Below are 11,661 nucleotides of genomic sequence, written 5' to 3' on the forward strand. Positions count from 1 at the left end.
TGCGCTTGTCCGAAGCCCAAAATCGAAATTTACGAATCAGAAAAAAAATAGACTTCAATATTTTAGGGTAAAAAAAAGTGTGCAAAAATCTCATTTCATAGGCACTTTAAGGACGTTCGCGCTAATTGCTTCTGCAAATCCTTACCACGCACGCAAATTCACAAGCCGCGTCATGCATCGAGTGCGCGCTCACTAATATCAAAGTGCTCTGTGAACAAACTCGTGAATTGAACAGATGAATTAAATTATTTTTTTTGGATTATCTGGTTAAGGGAATTTTGTGGTTGATTTTTATATTTAGAGTACGAGCAGCAGTTCAGTGTTCGCTGATATGGTACCAAAGAAACAAAGTAACATTTGGATAAGATGGTGTCACAATAGACCTTTTTCGCTTGGACAGTTTGTTGTCCCATTACAGACCACGTGATATTCTCTAGAGAATTGTTCTTTTATCCATCTAAAAATTATTTATTCATATGCACGCGACTATTTGAAAATATGAAAGGAAGAATTCTCAAGAGTATCATCACATGGTCTGAAATGGGGCAACAAACCGCCCAGTCGAAAAAGGTCTATTGGCACCATCACGTTATTACATGAAAAAATGAAGGAAATCTATCGATTAGAAGTTTGAATTTTTTGCAAAATGCACCATCGAATTTCGTTCTTTTTAGCGCTTCTTTTATCTGTGCGGCAGTTTCAACTGCCTATTAAAGTGTTACGTTTTGTGAGAATTATCAACGCAACTGATTCACTTGTACAAAATATTGCTAGTAAACTTTGTCTCCATTGATTCATCTTTGATGTTTTAAGCTAAAAACCCTGGAGACCATGCTGATTTACACGCGCCAATTTTTCAAAATCAGACTAGTTTTCCACATGCTTTATCTCTGAAACGAAGTCCGTGACCCCCAATGTTTATTTTTATGAAACAAGTAATTCATGATCTGTCCGCAGTAGAAGTTTGAAGAAAATCTTTCGAGTAGAACATTTTCGCGCGAACGTCTTAATTTAGCGTTTAATGTTTCAGCATTTGGTTTTCGGATTTTGGAGGTAAGCAAAGCGTCCGTCTTGTTCCTGGACCTCTTTATTTCACCTCGGTACTGATCCGTGCAAGTTTATGAGGTTTGTTATATAGATGCTTCAACCGAAAGCTGAAGGCTAGCTAGATTGGGCGTCTAACCTCTTCAGTTCGCTCTCTCAATAGCTAACGGTAAAGCGAACACGTTTTATTTGGGGGTTCGCGACCGGCTAATAACGGGAAAAACCGGGAATAATTGACTTGGGGGCTAGGAAGACAAACAGTCATTTGCTCTACATGAATTAGAAAACAAATTTTGATTTGCAGATTAGAATCATCTACTCTATACCTCGAAGTGGAAGGAAATGTTAGTTTGCCTGCTCAAAACAATTAACAGGGTTTTGTTGAAGATAGGCATTTATAACCTTGAATTGCCTTTGTAGGAAAATAATCTCGCAGGCGAGAGGCATTAACACTAACCTAAAAAGGTATAGTAGGGCAATGATTTCAAATGAAAATGTCTTGATCCCTCAAAAAATGAAAAGTACACATCTTTCTTGCTGTATCAACCTAACTGTATTCAAGTTTGTGAAATGTAGATTCGATCATTATGCTCGGCGGTTTGCCGGTTTTGAGTAACTTTTTTTTTTTAGCGGTTTTCAAGAAATTTTGAGAGGTTTCAGTCTGGTTTCTCGTAGGCCCAATGCCCCCTATATCGACGAGTTTTTTATCACTGAATTACACATGTCCGATTGTGTGTTACGTTTAATGCTAATTATAAAAGCACTCGTGCTAGTTAGGTATGAGATGCTTATAGCCAACTCAGATCCAAAACGCGCGCTGGTGAAAAAATTGTCTGATATAGCGCTAGGGTGATCTGCGACTAGACCTTGCATGAGTACATGTATTTTGACATCGTTTGTCTATATTTTCATTGAGTATTTGAATTTGTTTTCCTACATTTTTATTAGTTCGAAGAAGCGAATTTTTCATCAACAATTTTAGAAACCAGATGAAGCGTTTTGGCACAACCGTCGCTCAACTTTTTGTGGCGTGTTTTTAACCAGTCAAAAGGATCCTTTGTTTTCCATCGCCGTGCACTGTGAGAACTTTGTAGTCAATCAAAATAAAACATGTCTCAGTGCTCAAGTTGTTGTCGCTACGTTATAAATGAATTGGCTCATGCTTTTAGCTTTGCGAATATCGAGTTATGGATGCACTTTGGAAGTTTGGAGAGCACTCAAGAAGCTACACTTCTCTCTTGCTCTCCAAACTTCCCGCGTGCATCCATAACTCGATATACCCTGCACGCTAAGTATGAACCAATTCTTCAATACGTGGCAAAAAGTCTTTTTTTAACCAAACATGAAAACCGCAGAATTAAGCGTGGTGAATATGTAAGAAATAATTCATGATCTTAAAAAAAAAAAAAAAAAAGAAAGAAAAAAAGAAAAAAAGAAAACCATCGCCTTTCCACGAGCACATGTAAATTGGTAGAGATTCCTAGCATGAAGTCAACACACGCCATATTGCTGAATAGAAACAAACTTCCCTTTCAAAGTCTCGGCCTGTCTGCAGCAAACGGAATTATGGTGTGCAAGTCTCCTGGGACAATAAAAACAAACTCTAACCTACTAACGGAGCACAATGCAATGCCTTATGCCTTGAAAGGCACAATTCTTGATGAAACCGTTGCGTACTCGGAACTTTTGTTTGAAAGCCAATAATCTGAAGCATTTTGCATCTCTAATGAAACATATTGTTGAATTAATCAACGATGATTGTCCCAGAAAAAGCGAAAAAACTACAAAGTCGACCGTGATGTGCCACTTGGTCACCCTTTAGATTTCTCCGGCTGCAATTGAACTTAGAAACCAATAAAAATTTAATCTTCGTAATTTATTCCTCCTCAAAGTTTCATTCCCCCGGCATGTCAAGTTATTTCATATCGCACGGTCCATTTGAAATACAATTATCAATCAAAAATGAAAAACACATTTAACGTTTTGTCAAGGTTGAACACACGTATACGTACATCTTGACAAAGTGCGTCAACCTTGAAAGTATGGTAGACCTAAAGCATGGCGTCTTAATGGAACATTATTCATTTAGTCCTCAGTGATCGGTCTTCAAAAATTGAAAAAGCTACACATTTAACACTTAATGACTGGTCCTGAGGGGAACAATGCATTTTGTTTCCAGAGAATCTCAATGTGTCCCGAGACGAAGTCGAGGGAAACAAAATACACTGTTCCCCAAGCGACCAGCCATTAAGTGATTTGTTGTATAGCAAAAGCAAACAAAAGCAAATTTTGAAAAACGCGTTGAGATTCCAGCGACAAGATCAGGCCACCTTCAACTGCACGCTCTGATCACGTGCAACAGTGGTCAACTTTTCGTGGGTAACAGTGAACTGTTTCTTGTTTGACGTCATCGTTTTTCTTGTTGCCCGCTCATGGCATTTGGCAGTAAACAGTTTCATTGTTAGATGTCATGTGACCATGAACTAGCCAGTGAATGGGCGCGCTGTAGCAGGAACAATGCCAGCTATATAACAACTGGCCTTGACGCCACTTGGTCTTCGATTCACTCGTATAAAGTGTGGATTATATAACTCCTATTTCCTGGTCTCATCTACACGTAGTCATCGGCTAAGTTTATTCAGCGTTTCAATCGTTCTGTCAAAACTAAAAAAAAAAAAAAAATGAATATTACAGCAGCAGCTAACACTTGCTCAGAGAACGCGACTGGTTCAACCAGAATTGTTCCTTCCGAAGCAGAAGGAATGGCATTGTGCACCGGTTTTATTTTCGAGCTTGCCTTTATTATTGTGGGAAACTTGCTCACCATTGTTCTTTTTGCAGTAAACAGGAGACTTCGAAAGGGAAGTTTGTTTCTGGTAATCAATATGGCGTTTGCTGACCCGATGTTTACTTTAAATTGTCGGGGCAGTTTATCTGTTTTGGCCGACTGAATTCGAATGGATATCTTTGTATATTTTCTCCATAGTCGCTAATCCATTTTTTACATTTGCCTCGATAATTTCTGCGGCTTTTATTTCTGCCGAAAGATGTTACGCCTCGTATCGGCCACTAAAACACCGAACACTGTCAACGCGAGCATACCACATTGTTATATTTATGATCTGGACACTTCGTGTCGTTTTTGCCGCTATCGGCACTGCTTTGAATCTCTTTATTTCAGCTAGACACTCTACATACCTTTGGACGCTATACATCCTGAGTCTAATATTCACCGTGTGTGGCTCTAACATCGCCATTCGTAACAAGTTTCAACAGAAAGCTGTAGCCACACGATAGCCAAGAAGATCTTCATAAAACAAGCCCTTAACAAAGACCTTGCTGTTTGTATCTATTCTTGCTTTGCTGTCGTTTCTCATTGTAATTGTCATGCAATATATAATTTTTGCCTACCAAGGCCAGATACCTTGGAAATTTTGCCTTGACGCCTGCGCTGCACTTATTCCGCTCGTCCTGATCTCGAGCCAAATATCTCCCTGTCCGGCCCTTCCACTCCGTCAATAAGTATTTTATCACATGACCATTTTGTGGCTTCTTCAATTGTGAGGAGTTTTGACTTTCCTTCTTCTCTCGAAGTAACGTGGCAACTGAAAACCTCCGTAGTTCTGCGTCGGACAGTTCTCCAGGACAGCATCGATTTTGCGGGGCGTACGTGCTCTACTAGGGCGTACGAGTTTTTCAGACCCTCTTACTTCCACGAGTACGGCCCTGACAGGGGACCTTTCGTTATGGTTTTGCAAAGAAATAGCGCACGGGGCTGCACGGGTCATATGATAAAAACCTACCATTTAACATACAGTCGAACCTCCCGTAAGCGACCAGCCAACATGTCAAGCCTAGGTGGTCGCTTACGGGAGGGGGTAGCTTACGAGGGAATATTGGGCGAAAATTTTGCCTCATTAGCATATGGTAACTGCAGAGACTTACCCCATGTTTTAAATGTTTTTCAAAAGTCAATTTCGAGAAAAAAATACTCTACTTATCATTGAGAAATATCCGTCTCTTGTACTACCCAGTATTGCGCTAATGTTACAACAACTTATTATCCAATTTCTGCTCTATTATCTGTCAAGCTGTCGCTTACGGAAGGTCAAAAACAAAAGATAATTTCAAACTATTGGCTCTAAAAGTGGTCGCGGTCGCTTACGAGAGGTGGTCGCTTACAAGAGGTTCTAAATATAGTGATTTTTAAAAACTGTTGGTATTTTGGAAAACTGGTCGCTGAGGAGAGGTGGTCGCACGTTTGACTGTAATCCTAAAATGTTTCAAGGCAATAAGGCCTTCTTGGCATGTTTTCTAAGTTTTCGCAACAGATACTTTTTTATTTCCACAAAAAAAAAACAACAACAACAACAACACAGTAGCTTGAATAATGGGTGATTTCCAAAAACAGTAAAACTATAACTCGACACCTAAAACAAATATTCTGTAGTACGATTTTAAATTTAATTTGAGGTAAGAGGTAATCCTAAGCTAAAAGGAATTTGAGAAAATTGCTTAGCAGCCACCTGCTTTTTCTAATACGCAAAATGACATTCATTATGTCGCGTGATGTTTAAAAGATATGTTATTACTGACATTAAGATTAGATGTTTTACGCACCAATTGTAAGCTTCTAACGTGAAACTAATTACATTTCGGTTTTATACGCTGAAAGAGAAACTTAAAAAGGTTTTGTTAAGAATGCCCTACATTTTCCGTGGCGGACCAAAGTCTTAACTGCGTTTTTGTTATCTTATGGCTGTGGGATTAGAGCTCATATTACAGCTCGTTTACTATTCTTAATGCAGGTTTGTTTCAGATGAATGCCTTTTAAAAGAGAAACACTCTGGAAATGCGGTTTGATATCAACCACCTGGAATAAACCGAGAATTAAGCCACGCATCGTTTAGCTTTACTGGAACACTTCGGCGATATCACGCTCTTCCGATTTTTCATTTAACCACAAAAAATCCTCATCATTTGATTTATAATGCTGAATTTAGAAAATTATTCATGCATTTTGATTACCTTTTATCTATGGTCTATTAGAGGATAGACGTATAGATGACCTGATTGAAATTTTTTTTCGTTTCTTTGTTATATAAAAGAATTTAAAGGGACGATAGCGTCGTCATGTGATGTTCTTTTAAAAGATCAAATAACAGTAGCATAGAGAATCAGAATCAGATTTATGTACAATGTTCTAGTTCTACAATTCAATGCATATCCTTCAACGTGAATGCTACAGTTTGGTGTCCATCTCTTCCTGTTCAAACGACAATTGAAGGTGACTAGGATCTGTTCGCAATGTTCTTAGCTGTGTCTCCAAAGTCGAAGTGGGAGCCATCTTATTTCTTCTTTTAATGTCTTCGATATTGACTGCTGCTTGCCTTGCAAAACAGCACGAAAGAAAGGCTTGTTTAAACTCAGGAATTTTAAATGCATACACAATTGGATTTACAAAAGAGTTCGAAAAATTTTGAATGTTGGCGATAGTAAAATATCTCAAAGGTATCGAGATAGTTAACGCGTGTAAACAGCTCAAAACAATTAAAGGTGTCCATGACAGCAAAGCAAGAGTAGATACAAACATCAAAGTCTTTGTTAAGCGTTTGTTTTGCAAGGCTTTGCTTTCCTGTTGCGAAGCGACCCTTCCATGTCGAAACTTTCTCCAGATGCCGATATGACAACCACATATGACAAGTATTAGAATTAAAGTGTATGGTGTCCAAACAAACACGGAATGTTTGAACGAAATTAAATTGAATAACGCGTTGAACACTGCGGAGATAAGGACGGCTAGTGTCCATACCATACCAAGAACAATGCGGTATTTTTGCACAGTTAGTGTTCGGTGCTTAAACGGCCAATATATGGCGTAAAATCTCTCGGCGGAGATGAAGACCGCAGAAATAAGCGCCACCTGTGAGAAAACGGTGTCGATGATTCTGTTGACAGTTAGAAACTCTGTACTAGCTTCTGTCCATAGTTGATAATCATTACCGATAACGAAAATGTAGCCTGGTTGAGAAAATGCTCCTAACATAAGGTCAGCAAACGCCATATTCATGACGTGAAATAAACTTTTCTTACGAAGATTCTTGCTGAGTACAAAGAGAACAATGGTGAGCAAGTTTCCTGCGACAATGAAGATAGATATCAAAATAAACGCGCTACACCATGCAATGCCTTCTGCTTTGGAATAATCAAGCATTGATGAACTAGTCGCATTCTCCGGGCTCCTGTTAGCTGCCAATGTGCGGCTCATTTTTGGCGTTTTAGATGAACGATGAAAACGTTTCCACTTAGAAAAAGACTTGTGGCTTTACTAGTGAGGGTCTAAGGTCCACTATCGAGTAGCCTGAAAGGCGACAGCTCGGAGTACTCTGTTTGTTCTTTTTTGCCTGTATGGAGGACGATCATCGGCAAATGTCCACAACGGAAACGTTTGGAGTTTCAATACCACATAGGGATAAGAAAACAGCTGTTCACTTGCGTTTTTCGCTCTTTCAAGGCCAATCATCGTGCCGGACTAATTCAACAATGATGCATCTGTGACACGCAATGCCGCAGTTGAATGTCTACCTTAATGTCAACGTTGATACAGTCTCTTAGAATATTAGCATACGCATCTACAATATAAATAAAGCTGCAGGTCTAATGTCCACACTTCTAACAGTGGGCGGAAAGAATACGTCCTGTTCGACCTACCCTTTTAAACTGTTTTTGCGTGGAAAACATTATTATAGACTAGAAAATGAGACGAAAAAACAGGTAATAAATCTAAATAGGAAATAAAAGAAATGCCTACACTATTTGTTTGTAATAAAACAACCCTGTAGTTATAGATAACAGTACGTGATATTTACATATAAAAATAAAAATATGGAAACTATCTACGACATTGAGTGTTTAAATCATGGCAGGCAGAGGTCACCGAGACCACTATTATTCTCTGACAGCATTCTTGAAGGATTGAAGGCTAGTAGGTTATTGCTTTACTTAATCCTTTATCCATACTTGTAGAACAGAAATGGCATACAATAACTCCTGATAAAGTATTGTCCCTTCTGTTCATCGTTTACTTTATGACAGTAAGTTTGGCTTTCATAATTTAAAAAAAGGCTTTACACTTTCATTTAGCAATAATCGCGTTCGAGAGAACGCAGTTCTAATCGGGTAATGCGGAAAAATTCAACATTTTGTGTATGTATCTTTCTATAGCCTCTTCCAGGTGTTCAGTTAGTTGGGGCGCAGCGCGAAATTCAGCGCGCGAAAAAAAAAAAAAAGAAAAAAAGTGCGGTGAAAGGAAGCGAAAGAACTTTCTTTCGTTTCCTCTCGCCGCGCTCTTTATATTTTTTCGCGCATTGATTTTCGCGCGCTGTTTTCTGCGCCGAGCCCCAACTAACTTAACGCCTGGAAGAGGCTAATCTTTACATGGACACCAATTTGGCAGCCCAGAAAAATTCTTTAGGGGCGAATGAAGTCATGTCCATGTTTGTCCATGTGCTTTCTTTCGAGTGTTGTGCAATATTGCGGACTTTCGAGTGTCCAGGCAGCTTATTGAAGACTGTAGCGGATAAGTTGTTTATTTAAAGTTTGAAGTCAGTGTTAATGGCATTTAAAAACCTTGCAGACATGTCATCATAAAATGTGTACGACTTTTCGTACGAACAGAAAGCTGTAGTTTGGTTGCGTGTTGTGTACCCTCTTCTCTTCGACCAAAACCAACGCTGCTTTCTGCTGAATAAACCAAAGGAGAAAATGTGTAGTTTCACTTCACTGGCCTAGATTTCTGTGCGCAAAATGTGTAATATAAACCCAGCAAAAGTGTTTTCATAGGACAAGAGTTCAACTCCCACAGGATTGCTTTGGTGCACCAACATGTTCTCCGTTTCATTGTTTCGGAAGTGAAAACGCCCTGTAGCTGTTCCCCCAATGCCAAGGCGATTCAAAGTTGTGTTCGTAAATAGAATATAATTGTCCTAGTTTTGGTAATAAAAGCAGGTTGTCTCGCATACCGAAGGAACAGGCATCGTTGGTGTCGATTTACGTGGTCAGAATAAAACATAGACTACGGACTGCAGATTGCGGACTGCGGACTACGGTTTGGGTATAAGACACGGAGTTAGGTGTAAAACGCGGACTAAGCATTGCGGAATGGGTACAAAACACGGACTCAGGTATAAAACGCGCAGTGCGGACTAAATGTGACCTACCGACTACAGTCCGTGTTTTTTATTGACCGGTCGTAACTAATAATACGTAATACATGTACAAACGAGAACAAACCCTCTCGTATGCACTTGCTTTGCGATCAATGCATTTGTTTTCACCACTACTGGAGGGAGGCCAATTTCACGCCTACCTAACAGCTCACGCACAAAATGCTGTTCCCAAAATTTTTGCTTTTTTAACATACCAAACCTACCAAAACTCAAACGCACTCTTTAATCTACAATTACTACTTAACAATTAGACTATGAGCTCGAGATTTCTACGAGGTGAAAGTTGATTCGGCCTTCGGTCTCATCAACTATCGCCTCGATCATAGAAATCGAGAGCGAATAATCTACTTGTTTTAGTAGAATTCTAACTGAAATCTCCTTCGAAAAACGATTCCAATTATTTCTGGTCTGAGTATTAAACTTTACGCTTTAGACTATTCGCGCGGACTGAATTAATTGTCAATTTGACATTTGCAATTGTGTACGCGCGCTTATCAGTTTCTTTCAAAACTTTCGAGTTTCTTTAATTCAAGGAACCGTAAATGCCCTCCTTTTAGTCTTCTCGGGAATTTTGTTTATTCATTTGTTTCTAATTTTTTTTTCAAAACGTCAGAGAAACGTGGAAACGTTACAATTTTGTCGACTACACCAAGCCACTGCACCCAAATGGCTGATAGTGTGCAATGGCCTAAGCAATCAGCATTTGCATTAGTATACTAGTGGAATTCTACTAATAGTTATTAGTATAAATCTACTAGCGTTCTATCACGAATGCCGTTCTCTGATTGGCTACGCTACTCACTATCTATCCTGTGATAGATAGTGAGTAGCGTAGCAGCGTGCCCTTGTTAGCAAAATGACGGACGTTTCTTGGCATTTTCGAAGTGTCTGTGAAGAGAATCTAGATAAAGTTTTGAACGACTAGTAGATTTATACTAAAGCAATTAGATTATTCGCTCTCAATGTTTATGAAAAACGAGCTCCAACTAAAGTGAAGTAGTTATTACCCGTCTGCCAAATTGTATGGAATTTCACCGAAGGAAACGCGAGAAAATTCACTATCAGTTTTGCTTTTTGTGCTCATGTTGACGTCATAAAATATCAAAGATCTCTGACGTTTTCCTTTGAGCGCGGGCAGATTACTTGAGCCTTCGTCCTAAGCGCACGTGCGATCGTAAAACTATAGGGAGTCACCTTAAGGTGATTCCCTAGTAAAAGAACCCGCCATAGATTTCCCATGAAACTTGGTATGCTGTTGTTACAGAACAAGGAGTTATTAAAAACGTAATAAAAGGAAGGATCACCGTGCTTGTTTTCATGCCACAATGCTGAAAAATATGGTTATTTAGATGACTTTTGGTAATCTCCGTGCGCAACAAATAAGCTTGATTATTTTTCAATGCAGCGCGTTATATCACACAGAGTTTGGCTTTCTTTGATTGTTCATTCATCTACGTCCCAGAAAAAATGTCTTCAAATACCCTGCATTTTTTATCCTTTATTGGAAACATAATTTGCACATGCGCTGTTGGGCCCGTTATGTGTCCCTCTGTAGAATTTATTTCATTTGCCAAAAAAGTAGCCATAGATTTCTGCTAATTTTTTAAAATGCGGGCGTATTGTGTTGCTGACCGGCCGTACATTCCTAATTGCACAATAATTCAACATGAAATTGGAATAGAGCATTACTGCAGTGCACAGGTCAGGTGTGCCTCTTCCTGCCCTGCCATTCTTATGATGCTGTGTTTGAATGATTTCTGAAGGTCCATAATGGATTATGGCTTTAACCTCTCATTTCAGGGGCGGATCTAGGGGGAAGATGCAGGGAGTGCACACCTACCCCCCCCCCCCCCTCCCCTCCATCCCCTCCGAGATGAAGTCTTCTCAGGGGCTAGGGTTAGATCTTCCTGTATTATGTTTTATCTTACGGTAAATAATAAATACAAAATCAGAGTTAAGAAAAAGAGCAAAGGTCAGGTTTGCATCACCACTGACAACTTGAACAGAATACACAATGTTCTCTTTATTGGGAATCTGATGAAGAATGACAGACTCTTCCATCTCCAGGGCTTAAATAATTTTGTCTTTGGCTTTCTTAGTTGCTTTTGTGGTCAGCACAACAGCAACTGAAAAGCCCCTGTACAAACTTAATCAGCTGTCAATTTTTTGATGGGAAGAATTATTTTTGAAGGGTCAGTTAATAGTTTGATATCTGTATTTAATAGAAATTACATAAAGCCATAAAGAATGTCGGAAGGACTGAATGATCGCAAAGAAAAAGAATTGTCACAACTAAATAAACTGTGTTGAACTAAATTGAGACATAATACAATAATAGTATTGGATAATTTTGATTGTATTGATGTGAAGTTTATATGAAATAAATCAT

General features: G+C 39.1%; 1 protein-coding gene across 1 annotated transcript; it reads right to left on the reverse strand.

Moving 5' to 3' along the window:
• Positions 1 to 6,256: 6,256 nt before the first annotated feature.
• LOC149107917 (adenosine receptor A3-like) lies at positions 6,257 to 8,335 on the reverse strand. The gene has a single exon (XM_089295964.1). The coding sequence runs from the start codon at positions 7,310 to 7,312 to the stop codon at positions 6,287 to 6,289; it is 1,026 nt and encodes a 341-aa protein (XP_089152090.1). The 5' UTR covers positions 7,313 to 8,335; the 3' UTR covers positions 6,257 to 6,286.
• Positions 8,336 to 11,661: the final 3,326 nt, after the last annotated feature.

This window comes from Orbicella faveolata, unplaced genomic scaffold (assembly GCF_042242905.1).
Source record: "Orbicella faveolata isolate gen_17 unplaced genomic scaffold, um_ofav_v1 contig_26, whole genome shotgun sequence".
Taxonomy (NCBI): Eukaryota; Metazoa; Cnidaria; class Anthozoa; order Scleractinia; family Merulinidae; genus Orbicella; species Orbicella faveolata.